Here is an 18430-nt window from a genome sequence, read left to right as displayed (position 1 = left end):
GAGAAAGGGTCTGGAGATGCAGCAGTGTACAAAATAGACACGATCCCGATTCCCCTTGAGCTTATAGTCTTGTAGGGAGACAGACACTCAACCACTATTCCCACATTAATGGCAGAATTACTAATCAGAATGGTATTAGGACCTAACATCTATGGTATAAGGACCATGAGTAATGAGAACATGTAAGGACCTGATTGAGTTTGGGGCCTGAAAAGTACTGCCTGGTGTTTGAGATTTGAAGAACAGTAAGGCTTAGCAAAGAGAAGGGGGACTATGTTCCAAGCAGTACAGCCAGCATGTGCAAAGGCCCTGAGGTAGGGAGAAATCTGGCATGTTGGTGTCATGTGAGTAGAAAGGGATGGGGATTGAGAGGGCAGGGACCAGCTGCTAGGGCCTGGGAGGCCACACTGAGGAGAATGGTCTTTGCAGAGTGTGGCACAGCCATGGGACAGGTATGAGCAGAGGAGTCTACCTTTTCCTCTCCTGACCTAATTTCAGTCCAGCAGCGTGGAGGGCTGAGCCCTATATTCACCTTTACTCAGGAAGCTCATGTTGAACAGACACAACTGATACACGAAGCCTCCTCAGGTGCCTGATGCCGTGTAACACATTCATAATGTATACGCACGTGTGAAAGGCTGGCATTTGCTCTGTGGATAATGGGAGACAAAAGCTGTCTGACTCACTGCATTAGAATGTTTGCTCCTCCAAGTACATGCTTGCCTCCAACAAATGCAAGACAGAAAACATGCTAGAGGTTTCTATCTCCACTTTAAGACTCATTCAAGCTGCATCTTTTGCACAAGCTCCCTCTTTCAATGACGCCCACAGCTGTGGCTCTAGAGATGGCATTTGGATCTGCTTCTGAAGAGTGTCCACCTGAGGCATCTGGCTCTTTTTCCTCCTTCTAAGAATCTCCATCTAGAAAAACATTTTTTTTTCTATTAACTTTACCTTTCATGTTTGGTTATCCTTCTAGGAATATAGTAAGCATAAAAAATAATGGGGGAAAAAAGGTTTTCTAAATAAAACGACTGGATCGCTTTCTTCCAAAAAGGTGGGATAAATTCCCGTCCAACGAGAACATGGGATCTGGAAGCAGAAGGCCTCAGTGCCAACTTGGTCTCTGGTCATACCAGAAATGCTGAGAATGCCCCACAGGGTCATATTGTTTAGGTCTTCTGTGCCTGAGCTCATGTTGTTCTCTCTGCCTAGAAGGCCCTTCCCCTCCTTCATCACTGAGCGAAGCCTGACCCATCCTTCAAGACCCAGCTCTCCTGTGTCTCTTCCAGAAAGCACTCCTTGACCCACCTTCCCACTCCACACACCAGCCTGGGCTGGGCTCCTCTCTGGACCCTCACAGCGTCCACCCCAGGCACACCTGCTCCCGTACTTCTCACCATCCATGGAACCTCCTTAGCATACCCTTTCTGTCTCCCCAGTAGACCCTTTACATCTGAAAAACAGAGACCTACTTCATAAGGTGAAATTGTGTATCTGATCAAGTGGAAGGTATTAACACAAATGCTAGGCCTAATTCTGGCTAATAAGTTACAGCCACTCTCTTCCTGCCTCTGAAAATGTCCCCAATCTCCCAAAGCCTTCTCTAGGCTCAGCCTTTTGCAAACATGCCCCATGCATGCTCTATGCTGTGCCTCTGATCTTGCTGTTTCTCCTAATTGGCATAGTCTCTCTTCTTCATCATCCGAATGCTAGCCATTGTTCGAGGCTGAGTTCCAGTTTTCCAAAGAAGTCACCCTTCATTGTTTCAGTCTGGGGTTTCTTTCAAACTTCTCCAGGCTTCTGTTTGTGTCCTCAGCAGAGTATTTAGCATATTTTGTACAATTAGGTATTTAAAGAATACAACCCGTCTCTCCAGCTAAGTCGTAAGTTTTCGACACTTAAAAAAAAAATGTCATCCCCGAACCTCGCACAGCGCCTGACAACTATTAGGTGCTCAAACGGACTTGCTCATTGATTGGATGACTGCCGCCAAAAGCAATAGATTTATGCCTGCATCTCAATTTACGAAAGTGAGTGACAACAGAGAGGTGAATGCTATTGAGAGAAGAGTTCGATGTTATTCAGAGTTCTCCCGGCGATGAGAGGCGCACCACACCACGCAGGGCTATGGGGGGAAGCGCCCATGTTGGTTACGAGGCGGACAAGGAATGAGAAGGCATAGGTCAGAGCCTTTACTGGGGTTTCCAGGCAAGACAGGGCAGGGGAAACAGCTTAGGGCTGGCTAGTTTTAATGATTCTGGCAGGCTGCGAGGTATAAGAGCTGCCCCCAGCTGTCTGGTACTGGCCTTGAACTGATGAAGGGCAGGGGTAGTCCTATACAGAAGGTGGCTCAGAGGATGGGTTCCGGGTCACAGGGGAGACGCAAACAGCTTTGGCTGTTCGTCAGGCTTTGGAATTAACGGATGCCAAGTAAACAGAGAATCTGAGAAAACTCCGAACAGCAATCCATCCAATGACCATGCAGATTTAAATTTCAATCCCTTGCATGACAATAATTTGTGATAAAGGTTCTGGCAGGAAGAACCTCTTCATGATCGTCACAAGAGAAATCCGCAGCCCAGTCCAATGGCCCGACATTACTGACCACACGGACCGCTGGGGGTTTGAACACAGACATAGGTGTCCCTTGGATGCCACTCTGTTGGGGGTGCTCACTGCGCTTCTTCGTCCACGTGAACCGAAGACAACAAGAGGAATGCATTCCCTCTCCAGAGAATTTCATTCCCCACATTAAAATTTTTTTACAGATGGGCACCTGGGTGGTGTAGTCATTTAAGTGTCGGACTCTTGGTTTCAGCTCAGGTCGTGATCTCAGGGTCCTGGGTGTGAGCCCGTGTCAGGCTCTGTGCTCAGTGTGGAGTCTGCTTGAGTTTCTCTCTCCCTCTCCCTCTGCCCCCCCAAATAGATAACTAAATCTTTAAAAAAATTTTTTTAAAAATTTTAGAGAATGACAGTTTCATAACAAATTTATTTAACTAGAAATTCCTTTGTTCGCAGCCGTATATTGGTTTAGCATTTACCAAGCACTGAAATAGGTATACAGTGAGAACGTGACCAGGAAGCAGAGAGAACAAGGAGGCCAGAATCACCCCAGATTGAATAGCTAGCCTCCGAGGAAAAATGAATTTCCTTTCTCCAACCCCCAACTGAAGGATGGATGTGCAGGATGGCATGACGCACACACACGGACAGGCGGACCCTGCAGTCCTGAGACCCTCGGGCGGGAGGAAGCGGCCCCCTCCTTTTTGCACGCCTGCAAAAATCTCTTCACTGCATGCTGCTCACACAGGCGAAGACCAAAGGGACAAGTGACTTATCCAAGATCTCTGATGAGAACTGCCTGCTATTTGGGCAAAAGCTAAGAGATGGATTGAAATGTCAACTGGAAACTCACTCCAGTACCTTGGGCTTGTTAATATATCGTCCTGCTCCTGGTATGTGGCTCCAAGTCACATCTGCTACAGCCAACAGTGTCACAGACTCCTCACTGCACAGGACACTTCCTTGCCTGTGTCACACCCCACAGTCCCGGCACCAAGTCCCTTCCTCAAATACTTTTTTTTTTCTTTAAGCTCAGGTGGGATGGGGAACGAATAGGTCAAAGGAGCATTTTCTCTATTCAGTTTAACTAAGAGATGCCTGATAGCTCGATTTTCATTATTCTCATTGATTTTTCATTTGAGAATTCACCTCGGCGCGTTTACCAATAACAAAGCAAAAAATTTAAAAAATGCCCCAGCCCGACACTCACAGTATTTGTGTTACTGCTTGACTGATAACTATCTTTAAAGCTGAGCAAGATAACACTCATTTGGTTTATGGTGGCCATAGGTCAAACTGTTGGGCCAGTAATAAATATGCAATTGCTTCCAGGCAACAGAAATTGGATGCATTTGTTTAGCAGGTCGCTTTTAGCTTCTACATATAATACAAATAGATTTTTGGTTGAGTGTTGGCACCTTCAGTAGAGATGGCCCTAAGGAGAGCTTTGTTTGTAGGGAGCCACTGGAGGGTGGGGGTATGTGATAAGTCTTGTCGGAGCCGATCGCCTCTTGGACCCCCAAGGGGTAACAGTACACTGTGCCATTTAGAGGTTTTTATTGTAGGCAGGTTATTTCCTATGGAATGAGTCTCCAAAGAAAGCCAAAGCAAGAGCATGAAATTCTCAGGGTGTCACTGGATGGGGGACAGGAGGGTGGGCCGAGGGCTCTTCAAATGGAAGAATGCTCAGCTAGTTCATGTCCTTAGCTGGAAATACATGGGCTCATCAAGGACAGCTCAGGGATAGTGATTTAGCTAGAAACTCTCAAATAGTGGCCTTCAAGTATGTGGGTGAGTGTGTGTGTGTGTGTGTGTGTGTGTGTGAAAGAGAGAGACAGAGAGGGAGACAGACAGACAGACAAAGCTGAGCATCGAGGAAAACAGACGGCTGTTCGGTCCCGCTAACTTTATGGCTTTTTTATTTATAGAGGAATTGTTTGCTCCACTATGTTCTCTTCAGGCTGTTTTGAATTTTCTTTTGTAGCACCTCCTACACTATATCTGATTATTTACCTCCTCAACGAAAAATATAAGCCTTAGAGGTGGTCGAAGCTAGTCATTTCTCTATTTCCAGGGCTTAACAGTGGGTGCTAAATAAGCTTTGGCTAAAGAACAAATACATCAGCTTCAAATATGCTCCATCAATCAGTACTGTCGGCGTGATGACAGCCATCCACGTAGAGACACGGCTCCTGCCCTAAATGGTCTCCATACTTGGGGAGAATTCACTGCTCACCGACTCCAGGATCTGAGCTCCACCGTCCCACTTGCACTGGGAACGAAAAGGTCAAAAGACATGGATCGCTAAGGCCTCCACAGATTGCCCCATTCTTTTTTATTTCTCTCAGCTGCACACAGGAAGAGCTCTAGGGCCCCCCTCCGGTCACTAAATAGAAGGTACTGTGGTTTGCCATACATTTGAATGTCTACACGGGCTGCCTCGGGGTAGCACTGAGCGCTGAATGATACGTTCCTACAAGCAGCAGTTACAACCAAGGCACAGCGGTCTTGGCATTGATTTTTCTCCCCAGTCTCCTGGTACAGGGCATTTCATGAATGGAAATCCCAAACCTATTTCTCAAATTACTTTCTCAGCGCCGTATCTTCCTGTTTTTTTTTTTTTCCTGCAATGGGAAAACTGCTTTTCTACATTATTTTCCAGTTGTAGATAAGCTTAAGACTGAGGATGCTCACCACCTAAACCCTTCTCAGATGCCTCCACTAATGCTCGCCACGCTTCTCCTCGAGGGGAGCACAGACTCAAGGACATCGTAGAGCAGAGGATTCTCCCCGCTGTCCCGGCACTGGACTACTGATGCATTTCCAGTATGACAAGGCATTCAGGACCTATGTTATTTGGATAAATCAGACTGCGAATAGTACCCATCAATGACGCGATCAATGGAAACAGAGCATGTTGTTAAAAAAAAAAATCCTTAATTGGTTCTTCTGCTGGGATTCTGGCTTCACGGTGTCTATGAACCCTCTAAAATTTGAGCATAAATTATTATGTGTATAAATTTTGGTGGAGGCGATGGAATGTAACTTGTTAACAAATTTCAAAGGGTTCTGTGATTAAATAAGAGGTTAAGAACTAGTCATTTTCTTAATTGGTATGTGAAAATACATTCTAGCTGTACCTGGCTTTTAAAATATGCAATGATGGCTAAACAAGTTTCTTTCTCCCTCAGCTTTCTGAATACTTCCTCAAGGTTTTCATTACATGAATACTCATTTACAGCATCTGACACACAATTCTTCACATTTTTAATAGGAGATTCAAATTAAAATCTAAATATACTACGAAAATCATTACTTCAACTCGGGGTGTGTTTGACTATTTCTGTTAAATAGACTGAAAGTTATTTTTAAAATTTATTATTACTATTTTTTTAAAGATTTTATTTATTTATTTGACAGAGAGAAAGACAGCCAGTGAGAGAGGGAACACAAGCAGGGGGAGTGGGAGAGGAAAAAGCAGGCTCCCAGCATAGGAGCCTGATGTGGGGCTCGATCCCAGGACCCCGGGATCACGCCCTGAGCCGAAGGCAGATGCTTAATGACTGAGCCACCCAGGTGCCCCTATTATTACTATTATTTTTAAAGATTATTTGAGAGAGAGAGCATAAGTGGAATGGGCAGAGGGAGAGAGAGAGAGAATCTCAAGCAAACTTCCTGCTGAGAGCAGAGCCCAATGTGGAGCTCGATCCCACGACCATGAGATCACGGCTGGAGCCAAAACCAAGTGTTGGGTGTTGGATGTTCAACCAACAGCACCACCCACGTGCCCCAATTTATTATTATTATTTTTTCAAAGATTTATTTATTTATTTGAGAGAGAGAGCGTGCAGGGAGAAGGCACAGAGGGAGAGGGAGAGAATGTCTTAAGCGGATTCCACGCTGAGTGCAGAGCCTGACATGGGGCTTGACCTCAGGACTCTGATATCACAACCTGAGCTGAAACCAAGAGTTGGATCCTTAACTGACTGTGCCACCCAGGTTCCCTATTACTACTTTTTAAAGTAGGCCCTACTTAATTCTTGAACCTGAGATCAAGAGTCACAGGCTCTACCTACTGAGCCAGCCAGGCGCCCTTAGGATAAAAGTTACTTAGAGCATTTGATGAAGGGATCCTCTGTCAACAGTTAAAAACTTAAAACTTAACTAAAAAATTACACACTTGACTGTGAAGGGTGTTTGCGTATTTCCAAATGCACGGAATTGCACACATGAAATATGCATGGTTCTTAGTGTATCAATTATACCTCAATAAAGCGTTTCCTTTAAAAAGAAACCCAAACAGGGACGCCTGGGTGGCTCAGTCGGTTCAGCGTCTGCCTTCAGCTCAGGTCATGATCCCAGGGTCCTGGAATCAAGCCCCTGCACTGGAGTCCCTGCTCAGTGGAGAGCTTGCTTCCGCCCCCCGACTGCCGCTCCCCTTGCCTGTGCTCTCTCTCTCTGTGTCAAATAAAATCTTAAAAAAAAAAAAAGAAAAAAGAAACCCAAACAGAGGAAACAAAATGATGATGGAGAATAGATCAGATGACTACAAACAGGACTTTACTGATTTAAATTATTGAACCAGAACCACGGGCTCTGAAAACAAAACAAAACAAAACTTGGGTGTTAAAACCAAATATTCCACGGAAATATTTCAAAAATAAAATGTACAAATAACTTTCCTTAAATGATGGGAGCCAATGATCGATAAGCAAAAATGTCAGCTATACTGTATGTGCTCATGGAAACACCAAATCTGAGCTGGTTCTCAAACATTAGGTTTCCTGACTTCCCCCGGAATGGAGAGAATTTGTAACTGCACAGGTCCCTGGCGTGTCTCATGACATAATTGGTCATGTCTAGCCCCAAATATTCAAAGTGTGAGTGAACTCAGCTTTTCTTCTTGGATCTTAGGGAGGAGGCAGAAGAAATTCACTCCAACTTTCCCCTCTCCCTCTAGAATAGGGGTTTTCAAACTAAGCATCACGTTATAATCCATCCGGGAGCTTTGAAGAATCTTGATGTTCAGGTCACAGCCAGACCAAATAAATCAGAATTCGGGGGGATGGGGTAGGTCCCAGGCACTGGTATTATTTTATAAAACGTCTTGGTGACGCCAGTGTGCGGTCAAGGCTGAGAACCGCGACTCTAACAAAACATAATTATTTTAAGATCAAATTTATACCCGGCTCCTACTTTGCTTCAGAATGTTTTAAAGGCTGCCAAAATGTCATTGTTTGCAGCGACCACCAGCATTCAGACCATTTACCGATGACCACTGATGTCTCTTTGTATTAGTTATTAAAAATAAGAGCGGGCTAAATGCAATTGGATCTTGGAACAGAAAAAAAAGGCATTTGTGGAAAAACTGGTAAAACTTAAACAAAGTCTATAGTTTAGTACCAATAATATCAGAGTTTACTAGTTCCCCTGCTAATCTCTCAATTTTGAAAAATGTCACACACTTCGTAAACTCTAACAATTGGGGAAGCTGGGTGGACGGTCTATGGGAATTCTGTGATCTTTTTGCCAACTCTTGCGAATTTAATTATTTCTAAATAAAAAGTTAAAAAGTGAAATTAAAACAGGAAAAGGTGAAGCTAGTACTAATGCCGCAAAACTGCGGATTAGCAAACAATATTAAATATCCTGGGGCCCAAAGTCATGCCCTGTGGATTTAGGCACTTTATTAAAGAATATAACCCGATGGTGTGAGGGAAGCTTAGAGAAGCTTCCAATTTCCTGTCTTCCTTCTGCTTTTATAGACCTCGTCTCCAGCCCCATCCAGATCCTAGAAGATGTCATCAATGGCAGTTAATATGAAAGGCCTTGCTGGCAATCGATGACCTTAACGTCATCTAGTCTACTCTAAGGCATGTAATACTGCTGGTGGGATCCTACACTTGGTCGGTATTTTACAGCTCACGGTTCCTTTCCAAATGTTAGTCTTGTTTGATCTGCATTAGGAAATAGGCAAATCCACAAGGTATACCGTAGGCTGTAATAAAAGATGGAACTTGGACTTCATTTTATTATAGGAGGCACGGGGTTGCACCTGCATAAATCACTGCATAAATACCCTCCACATCATAGTACGCACGCACAATGTGGACACATGGTTATTAAAAGATTCTATGTTGGGGACACCTGGGTGGCTCAGTCGGTGAAGCATCTGCCTTCGGCTCAGGTCATGATCCCAGAGTCCCGGGATCGAGCCCTCCATCGGGCTCCCTGCTCAGCAGGGAGTCTGCTTCTCCCTCTGCCTCTGCCCCTCCCGGGGCTCATGCTTGCTCTCTCTCTCTAATAAATACACAAAATCTTTTTTAAAAATTAAAAAAAAATAAAAGATCTTATGTGAGTCCAGCAGCGCCCAGAGTGGGGGCCGGAGGCACCTATCACAAGGCTAAGTGCTCACTGACATTATGACCACCAACCTAGGTGGGGGCTCAGCCATAGGTACAACTTCATGATGGCAGCTGCCCTCCTCTCTCTTACCAGGAAAAGGAGGAAAGTTCAGATGACCAACAAGGCCATCAGCCAACATCTGCTGGCCCCAGGTGTTGCCAGGCCACAACTGACTGGGCCCTGAGTCATGGCCACTCCTTTGTTTCTGTCTCCTTGGCCTAGTCCCTTGGGGACCCTGGTTCTTGATTTCTGCAGGGCCCCTGACACTAGCCAGGTCCCCGTGAGTCAGGCCCACCTGGCAGCTGCAGCCCTTGCCCACTGAGCTCCCACCAGCTGCCTGCCGCTCTGATACTTGCTGGACGGATCCTCCCACTCAGACTGGGGTGAAGGGGACGGTGGTGGCCACATTCTCCCTGGACCCTGTCAGAGGATGGCTCATATCCTCCCCATGACTTTCCCCCACAGAGCCCTCCACGCCTCCAAGTCCATCACTCAAGGGAGTAGGACACTTTCCGGCAGCCTGGCCTCACACTCACATGCTCAGGGGCACACTCACACTTTCCTGGCCAACCCTGAGAACCGGGAGCACGAAGACCCACAACAGACAAGGCTGGGGGTTTTTTGTTTTGTTTTTTGTTTTTAAGTAGGCTCCACACCAGCATGGAGCCCAACGTGGGGCTTGAACTCACGACCCTGAGATCAAGACCTGAGCTGAGATCAAGAGTTGGATGCCTCACCGACTGAGCCGTCCAGGCGCCCCCGAGGGTGACTTTCTACCTTACAACCGATTCCTTCCGGCCTGATTCGCAACATCCAGCAGGCGCATTTCTTCCTTGCCGGCCTGGGACATCATGCTTATTCTTTGATTCTTGTTTATTCAAAAGGGAAGTCTAATTGGGGCTCATGCAGGGTTCACGGATCTTTTACAAGAGTAAACATACTCGGGCAACGTGAACAATGGGATATGATTAATTGAAACTTCTGGTTTCCTTCTAATTAGTGAAATGTATGACTAGCAATTTAGGGGCTTTAACAGTGATTCTCAGGGAAAGGGGTAGAAAACATCTGCATTTGTGAAAATAGTTGCTCTCGATGCATATTTGTTTTAAAGCATTTGTTTTCTTACTATGCTGGCTCCTTCCCACCAGGATCCTCCAGCTCCCAGCCGTACTTACTGGTCCTACTTACAGACACAGTGATCATTCTAGACCAGGGCAACACTCCTGCTTTCCTTCCTGCCCAGTTCCTGAGGCCAACCGGGCCCCTCCTGGCTTTTCTGAGGAAGATGGAGCTCTGCTCCCCATGCCTGTAACCTGATCACGCCACCACTTAAAATGTTGCTAATTTAGAGGGCAAATGTTTCAGCTCATCTAAGACAGTCCTCATTTACGTGCCTTTTACTCATACCGTCCCGATTCAGACAATAAATCAGATGGCCACCCTGCCCACTTGCAGCTCCTGAGGCTAAGTGTACCCGTGTGCAAATACATCTGATGACCCCTCTGACTTCCCCATGTGGGCACCTCCTGTCCTTGCATCTGAGCCTGTCCTGCCTCAATGGCACCACCTTGATGGAGGGGGCATGCTCCCCCATACTGTCTTGTCCAGCCACTAACCTAACCCTTCTCTGTTAATATTCTAGGAAATCATCTCTGTAATTCTAAACATTTGGAAAGAGAGAGAGGGAGTGAGTGTACACAAAGGAAAAAAATTGTGAAACACTTCCTTTTTGCATCTTATCTAGGAATCTGTGCAGGTATTCAATGTACTCTTTTGATGACAGTATATTAAGAAGGAAATTGAAATTTTAGTAAAGATATTCCTTGCCTGGGTCGCAAAATGCCACTTTATAGAGCCAAACTGAAAACCACTGAAAACAAATGTACTTTCATCAGATGAATGATACAAATTTTCGATTTTTATATTCTATTTCAGCCAAGACAGTGAAACTGCACAGATACTTCTCATTTTGAGTTTATCATCAAATTCATTTCCTGTTATTGTTATTCTAACACTGGAGAGAAATATTTAATTTCCAGAAGTTTTCGTTTAACTTTAATAGGAAACAAACCCGCACAAAATCCACTTTAAAAAAAAAAATAAACATTTCAGTTCTGAACACGAACCTGCTTGATTATAAGAACGAGTTTACCTAATAATTTTATATTAGCATCACCCTAATTATATCCTTTGGCTGTTCCAGGCATGATCACAAGGTCTTTGAAATTCAGATGATGAACTTGCACTGACCCCGTAGCACAGGACCCAAGTGGCCCACAGCTGACTGCACTGTTGACAGCTGGGACAGCACAATGTCAGGGTCTCACTCTCCCTGCAGGTTTGGAGGGCCCGTGGTGGCACTTACGTCTCATCTGTGAAGGCTATTCCAAAGTATTCCTTTTCCTTCAGATTGAAGTGAGAGGCCACGAGGTCCAGCAGCTCCTTGGCCAAAAGCTTGGGCTGGAAGAAGAGTAAGATGGAAAAAGGACAAGTGAGTAGAGGTGACTTTTCCTAAGACAATCCAATCTCGGCTTGATAGAATTTTTAAAATGGGATGTCTCAAAGCTCAAAATGCACAGGAGTAGACGACGAGGACGCCGCCAAGCAAAAAGCTAAGCACAGGGCCATGAACCAGCGGAGACCTTCCACCTGTTTCCCTGGTAGTTTGTTCTAGAACAAATGGTACCTGCTCTTTCTCAGGGCTGTCAAGCCCTCTGGCTCTTCCTCCCCACACGGGAGAACATTTTATGCTGCACTGACAGGAAGATGCCCTCCTGGGATATATTTTTATGTATATACATGTAACATATATTCACATAGTATGTGCTACATGTCACACCCTGTTTGCAGCACTGTACAAATACCAGCATCTCTGCTCCTCATCACAGCCCCATGCGTGTTCCTGTTATTAACTCTGTCATACAGGGTGGAACCAGGCACCAGAGATTAAACAAGTGTTGGGACTGGGATTTGAATCCTCGCTCCAGAGACTCTGCCCTTGACCACTCTATCCACGCCATAATTCTGAATACAAATAATAAAAGCACCCTCCTCCAGGAATGTTAAAATTAAGGCCAAAGAACCTTGGGATTGGAGTTTAAGAATAAATTACAAATTTGCCTTTCCAAAGGAGAAGAACAGTCTTTATGTAAGAGCATTTTTATCATAAACTCTTTTTTAAACACCTCTGCCAATCTAAAGGGGTGTGCCAGAGGTTTGGGCATGAAATTACTGTCGAGGTCTGTATTGTTAACACCTCAATCGCCTTCGCCAATCACGGGTGAGGTGGCCACAGAGTGTCGGGCCGTGAGGGGGGGCCGTCTGAGGGAGACACAGGGCTCACAGGAGTACTTATTTCTCAATCAGCTTCTAGGTCAAGTATTCGCAAACGCATTGTCCTCAGGACAGCTACTGTACTCCAACCGTGCTTGCTGGGTCGCCAAGCTCAGAGCGAAAAGAAAGATTCCAGAAGAGAAAAATGTGTGTATTGTTTGTGTGTGTATGAACACGTGTGTGCACTTGTGCACATCGATATATCTTCCTGAGTATGTTTCCTATTCTAGTGGTTTCTCTGTTAGGAGAGTGGATAAGACATGTCAATCAAGAGTTTCATGATAGTTTCATTTCTTTTAAGATTTTAAAAAATTTATTTATTTGAGAGAAAGAATGAGCACGGAGAGGGGCAAAGGGAGAGGGAGAAGCAGACTCCCCTCAGAGCAGTGAGCCTGACACGGGGCTCGATCCCAGGACCCCCGGATCATGACCTGAGCTGACACAGACGCTTAACCGACTGAGCCACCCAGGCACCCCGACAGTTTGATGTCTTATTTCACTTTCTGAGTGTTGCTATGAACAGCACTGTGCCCCTCTCCAAATTTGTATGTTAAGGCCCTGTCCCCACTGTGGTGGCATTTGGAGATGGGACCTTTGGGAAGGGAATTAGGGTTAAACGAAGGTATGAGTGTGGTGCTGTCATGAATGGGATCAGTGACCTCACGAGAAGAGACATCAGAGAGATTGCTCACGCTCCCCCTCTCCACCAAGTGAGGACACGGAGCCAAGGCAGCCATCTGTAAGCCAGGAAGAGGGCCCTTCATGAGAACCCAACCAGGTGGGCACCCTGGTCTCGAACTTTCGGCCTCCAGAACGGTGAGAAAATAAATTTCTGTTGCTCAAGCCCCCAGTCTGTGGTATTTTGTAATGGCAGCCCAAAGTGACGAATTCAGGTACACTTCCCTTTAATTCAACAAATATTTACTGGCCATCTATTCTGTGCAGGGCAACTAGCCAATATTGTAGGACACAGAGAAATGAGTGGCACATAGCCCCTGCCGATAAGGAGTGCTTATCAGGGGCACAGCCTATGAGCTCATGTTCATTTTAAAAAGCCAAAGCAGATAGTTTCCTTTGCTGTCTCACTCCCGAGCTCACAGGGTAGCAGCTTCTGGGCCTCCATGGCCATCAGTTTACCAATAAAAGCAACTGGAAATGACAGGACTGGGTTTGAAGCTAGGGCAGAGTGTCCTCTCCCTGGAAGCCAGAAATCGACAGAGGAATCTACCATGATAAAATAACATCATCTAATGTTCTATACTTCCGCTCATGCTAAAATGTGAAAAAGTGAATAATCCCTGCAACCAACCGGGAATTCAAGATTTTCTGTTAAGACCCTCCTCATTCGTAAACGGCAGACGGCCTACCATGGGGGGATGCGGTGGGGTAAACGCGGCTCAGCTCAGGATGTCACCAATCAATTACAAAGTAGATCAAAGGGAGGGGGTGCAGGCTGTGTTTGCTGAAGGCTCAGTACCACCTCCGACACCAAGCCCCCCCTCCCCGGAAGGTCCCTGGCTGCCCAGGTACAGAGCATACATAGGTATGGCTGGCTTTTAAATTGCAACGAACCATACTTTCTCTATCCACATGATTGCCATTCCTTTCAAAGTAGTCACAGTAGTCCTATGATGCCTGCTATTTCTTAAAATGTTTTTGATAATCTTTTGGGTTGCCTTTGAAGCTTGTGTCACATTTGTAAAAGCATCCTCACTGGTGATAAATTTTTTGCACTCAGAACGGATTTGATTTTTTTTTCTAAGTGGCGAAAGTCACTTAAAGTCGAGTGTAGTGAGTGGGATGGGGTGGAGGAGGTGGTGGCCAAATTGGTTTTATAAAATGACATGCGACTATTAGGTAATTATTGTGGGTTCTCGGGGTTTATGGTGAGGTTTCTGGCCCAAAATTAGAAATGACAGAAATCAGATTTCCTTTCCTTTAAGATTAAATGTTAAAGCCAACATCTCAATAGAATTGATCAGGGACACATAAACTTACCCAGGAAGGGAAAGAATTACTCTCAGGGCTTGGCATAGTTTTTCTATAACGTGATTAAGTATAGTAATCACTCTATGGAAGGGGTGGGGTGAGTGGAAGGTGTGTGGGGGGAAAGGGCTGGAGGGGGAAGCAAACGGGGTCTTAGCCAAGAGGACTTGGATACTGGGGCCCCAGTCGTAATGCCTCTTACAGGGCAGACATGGAGGCACGAGGCTACTTTAGCTATCGTAGGAAATGCTCATCCGTGTAACCGTCCTTCCAACACCGTGCCTTCTGAGGAACTCACCAAGGCCCTGCTATGTCCGAGGCACGGTGCTGAGCACTCTCCTTACCATCTAGAATAAGATCCTATCGTTCTTTGCCAGTGGAGATTTTGAGACCTGGAGATGGCAGGCAGGCAGTCCTTGCTCTCACAGCAAAGCCAGGATTCCAAACAAACTCAGGCCAGACTCAAGGACCACGCACATCACCCCTCTGCCACCCTGCTGGCTCTCCTTCCTGGGTGGGAGGTCAAGGATCACGTGCCCTGAGGGCGCCGTCTGGGTGGGGGCTGTACCACTCACCGGAAGCCAGTCCGCTCACAGTATGGATTTACGCATCGGTGCTTTGAACTTGGGTAACATGAGTCTTCCCCCGAGCATGAAAAGTCTCGTTTCTGAGACTATAGAGCTTAAGAACTGACTTGACATGCTGAAGACATCACCAGAGTAATGGATGCCACCGCAGGAGCCGCGTGGAGATGGACTTATGGCTTCTCTGTGGTGACAGAGCCCTGTGATTTAGCCTGTAACCACAACCCTGTCTACAGTAAGAAAACGAAATTTCTTGGTGACTCATCAACTGGAATAAACTTTATCATCTCAAACTAACTCTTTTCAATGACTACACCTAACTGAATGCTTGTCTTTGGCTAAAAAATGAGAAAGTTCAGTCCCATTACTTTATAGGACAGTTACGATGGGTCACATGCACCACCCTCAATGAAGAGAAGCCTAAATTTATTACGCACAGTTTACATATAGGGAAACAAAGGCACTGAAGGGAAAGACAGCAGATGCAGAAGATGCTGAGGTTACAACTCCTGAATCTTATGCCCCTTGAAAAGCCACACTCTTCCTTCCGCCGTCACGGTGAGTGGCAACAGCTGGGAGGGAGGACTCCGCTCCCGCTGGCCTGATGGATGCATAGCGTGAGTGGTTAAGCCACTGTGACGTTTGTGGTTGGCTGTCATCACAGCACAACCTAGCCAATCCTGATTGATTCAGGCACTGTATCAATGACTCTTTAATTCTCTGTATGGTTGGTTTAAAAACCACTTAAGGCATCAGCTCTGTGATTTCCTGATCTTGCAAACGGAGACAATATCCCACCTTGACATGCTAGTGATTAATGAACTGCATTGTTCCAAACATTTCTTAAACTCATTTAGAGAAAGTTGCCAGGTAAGCAGAAAGCTTTATGCCATTATGTACTTTGAAGGGATGTTTACAGAATCCTGCTGATTATAGTTTGCTGGTTACTTGTGCTATAAACATTTGTGGGGCTTTGCAGGGACCAGGCTGGGAGCGAGGCCAGAAAGGCAGCTGGTGGCCCAATCAAGTTCTACAGGACACACTGGGCAAGCTGTGTGTGTCTCAGGTTGGAAGCAGCTTGTTCTGGGTCACGGGCGCTGTCCTGGCCCCACGGTCAGTACATTTCAGACTGACCTTCTCCCAGCCTGTAATTAACTACGCTTGCTCAATAGCTTCTCCCTTTTCATTTTCCTTTCTCAGATTCTTTTTCCATTTGTCCTTCGAAGTTTTTATTCCTCCTTATATTTGACAAATAGAATCTCTTTATAAATGTCCCATTTGAAATGTGCTGCCTGATGGGAGCTGCTCAAGATGCCAGCAGGATGGTCTTTCCAGGGCTAGCAGAGCTCAGAAACCTGGGTTTTGGTCACATTCTTCAGGGGAAAGGGCAGAGTAGCTCTTTGGCACTGCAATGTGGCCCTACCGCCCAGATTTGAGTTCCCCAGGGATCTAGACTATTCCAGGGGGAAATGTGCTCACACCCAGCACACACAGGCTTCCAGAACAGGCCCATTCTAATGCTTGGTCTGCCTTCCAAGGTGGGGCATGATCAGAAGAACACTTCATACAGAGGGAGTGCTATGAACTGCTCTAGGCATGTCCCCAGGTGATGATCCTTCCAGATGATCACCGTGAGCCACCCTGGCAGAGCGCAGAGAGAAGAACTGGATGACCAGTGGCACCCGGCTCCTCTCCAGTTTCCCACAAGATATTTTACCATCACTCACACATATCATTCTACCGCTTTAAACTTAACATGGCTACATCCCGGATGGATGCTCTTGGACAAACTGTACAACCTCTCTAAGCCTCAGAGTGCCCGTCTCTAAAATGACCTATTAGACCCATGAACTAGATTCCTGCCTCAAAACATCCACCTTTATGTCATCATTATGTCATTTCTTCCCTCCCTAAAAAGTACCCAACCTTCTCAAGGTCTAGCCACCTGTTCTCAAAAGCTTTACAACCATTCCATAACCCCCCACCCCTCGATCTCTTAAATCTAGTCAGTTTCTTACACAGTTTTGGGTAAGTTATCTAACCTCTCTGGGCCTCAGTCTCCTCAGCTGCAAAATGGGGGTGATGACTATGCCCACATCCCAGGGCTGTTCTGAGAATTAAATGAGTTAATATTGATCTGCACAAGGTGCTTAGACAGTGGCCCGCACAAAGCGAGTGTCTTATGTGTTATTTCTCCAGACCCTCGTGACCTCACCTATGAATAATTATAATAATATTCTAAATGGTGTCAGTTTATAAATGCCAGCCTGATACTTCAGGCCACTCTATGAACCTAGGTCCAGTCTACCTATGCAACCTCACTCCACCCAGTTCCCTGTAAGTACTCAATTCTGTTCAGTCTTTTTGTACCAAAATAAAGGAAACACCAATGTCATTTTTACCTCCAAACTTGTGCCCACAGCATGCTCTCTCCTCCCTCTTCCCATCTAAATATATCCTGTTCAAGGCCCACTTCTTCCAGGAAGCCCTCCCTGACCATGCCACATCCCAACGGTCTAACTCCAAATCTGTATAACATTTGCCACATGTACCTCAATCACCCTTATCATGCTCTTGTGTTGTGGCAAATTTATTTTAATTTAAAAAATTTTAAATAGAGGGGCGTCTGGGTGGCTCAGTTGGTTAAGCATCAGACTCTTGGTTTTGGCTCAGGTCGTGATCTCATGGGTGGTGAGATCAAGCCCCACAATGGGCTCTGCACTCAGCAGGGAATCTGCTTGAAGATTCTCTCCCTCTGCACCCCCATCCCCACTTGCTCTCTCTCAAATAAATAAGTTTAAAAAAATTTTAAATTGTGGTAAAATGCTCATAAGGTAAAATCTACCATCTTAGCAGTATAGTAGCATATTCACATTGCCGTGCAACCAATCTCCAAAACGTTTCCTCTTACAAAACAGAAACTCTGTACCTATTAAACAACTCCCCCTGATCCCTCCCCTAGCCCCTGGCAACCACCATTCTGCTTTCTATCCTTATGTGTCTGACTACTCCAGGCACCTCGTAGAAGTGCAATTATATAGTATTTCTCCTTTTGTGTCTGGCTTATTTCATTTAGCGTAATATCCCCAAGGTTCATCCATGTTGTAGCAGGTGTCAAAATATCCTTCCTTTTTAAGGCTCCATAATACCCCATTGTCATAGACCACATTTTGTTTATCCATTCACCTGCTGGACACTTGAGTTGCCTCCATGTTTTGGGTATTGTCAATAATGCTGTACAGACATAGTAAACTTTTTGTGCATAATTTGTTGCACCCAATAATGGGCTGAACGGTGGCCCCCAAAAGGTATGTCCATAGCCTAATCCCTGGAACCTGTATTATCCTACATTACAAAAGATGTGATTAAGATACTTGAGAGGAAGAGTTTATCCTGGATTATCCAGGTGGCCCTAAATGAATCACATGGATCCTTACAGGACAGAGGCAGAGGCATTTTTTGACACAGAGACACACACGCACCATAGAAGGCCATGTGAAGACAGAGACAAGATTGAAGTGATGAGGCCACATGTCAAGGAATGCTAGCAACCACCA

General features: G+C 45.6%; 1 protein-coding gene across 8 annotated transcripts in view; it reads right to left on the bottom strand.

Annotated features, from left to right (window-relative positions):
* Nucleotides 1–18430, bottom strand: part of FRMD4A (FERM domain containing 4A) — a 299740-nt gene that overhangs the window by 131876 nt on the left and 149434 nt on the right. For all 8 annotated transcript variants that reach the window (XM_045788190.2, XM_045788179.2, XM_087857684.1 and 5 more), the window contains exon 3: nt 11336–11430. In XM_045788190.2, the coding sequence (XP_045644146.1) occupies nt 11336–11430 (95 nt within the window). The remainder of the gene's footprint in view (nt 1–11335; nt 11431–18430) is intronic.

Source organism: Ursus americanus, chromosome 31 (assembly GCF_024610735.1).
Source record: "Ursus americanus isolate L20-20 chromosome 31, mUrsAme1.1.p, whole genome shotgun sequence".
In the NCBI taxonomy this organism is placed as follows: domain Eukaryota; kingdom Metazoa; phylum Chordata; class Mammalia; order Carnivora; family Ursidae; genus Ursus; species Ursus americanus.
This window is presented reverse-complemented; position numbering and strand designations above follow the sequence as displayed.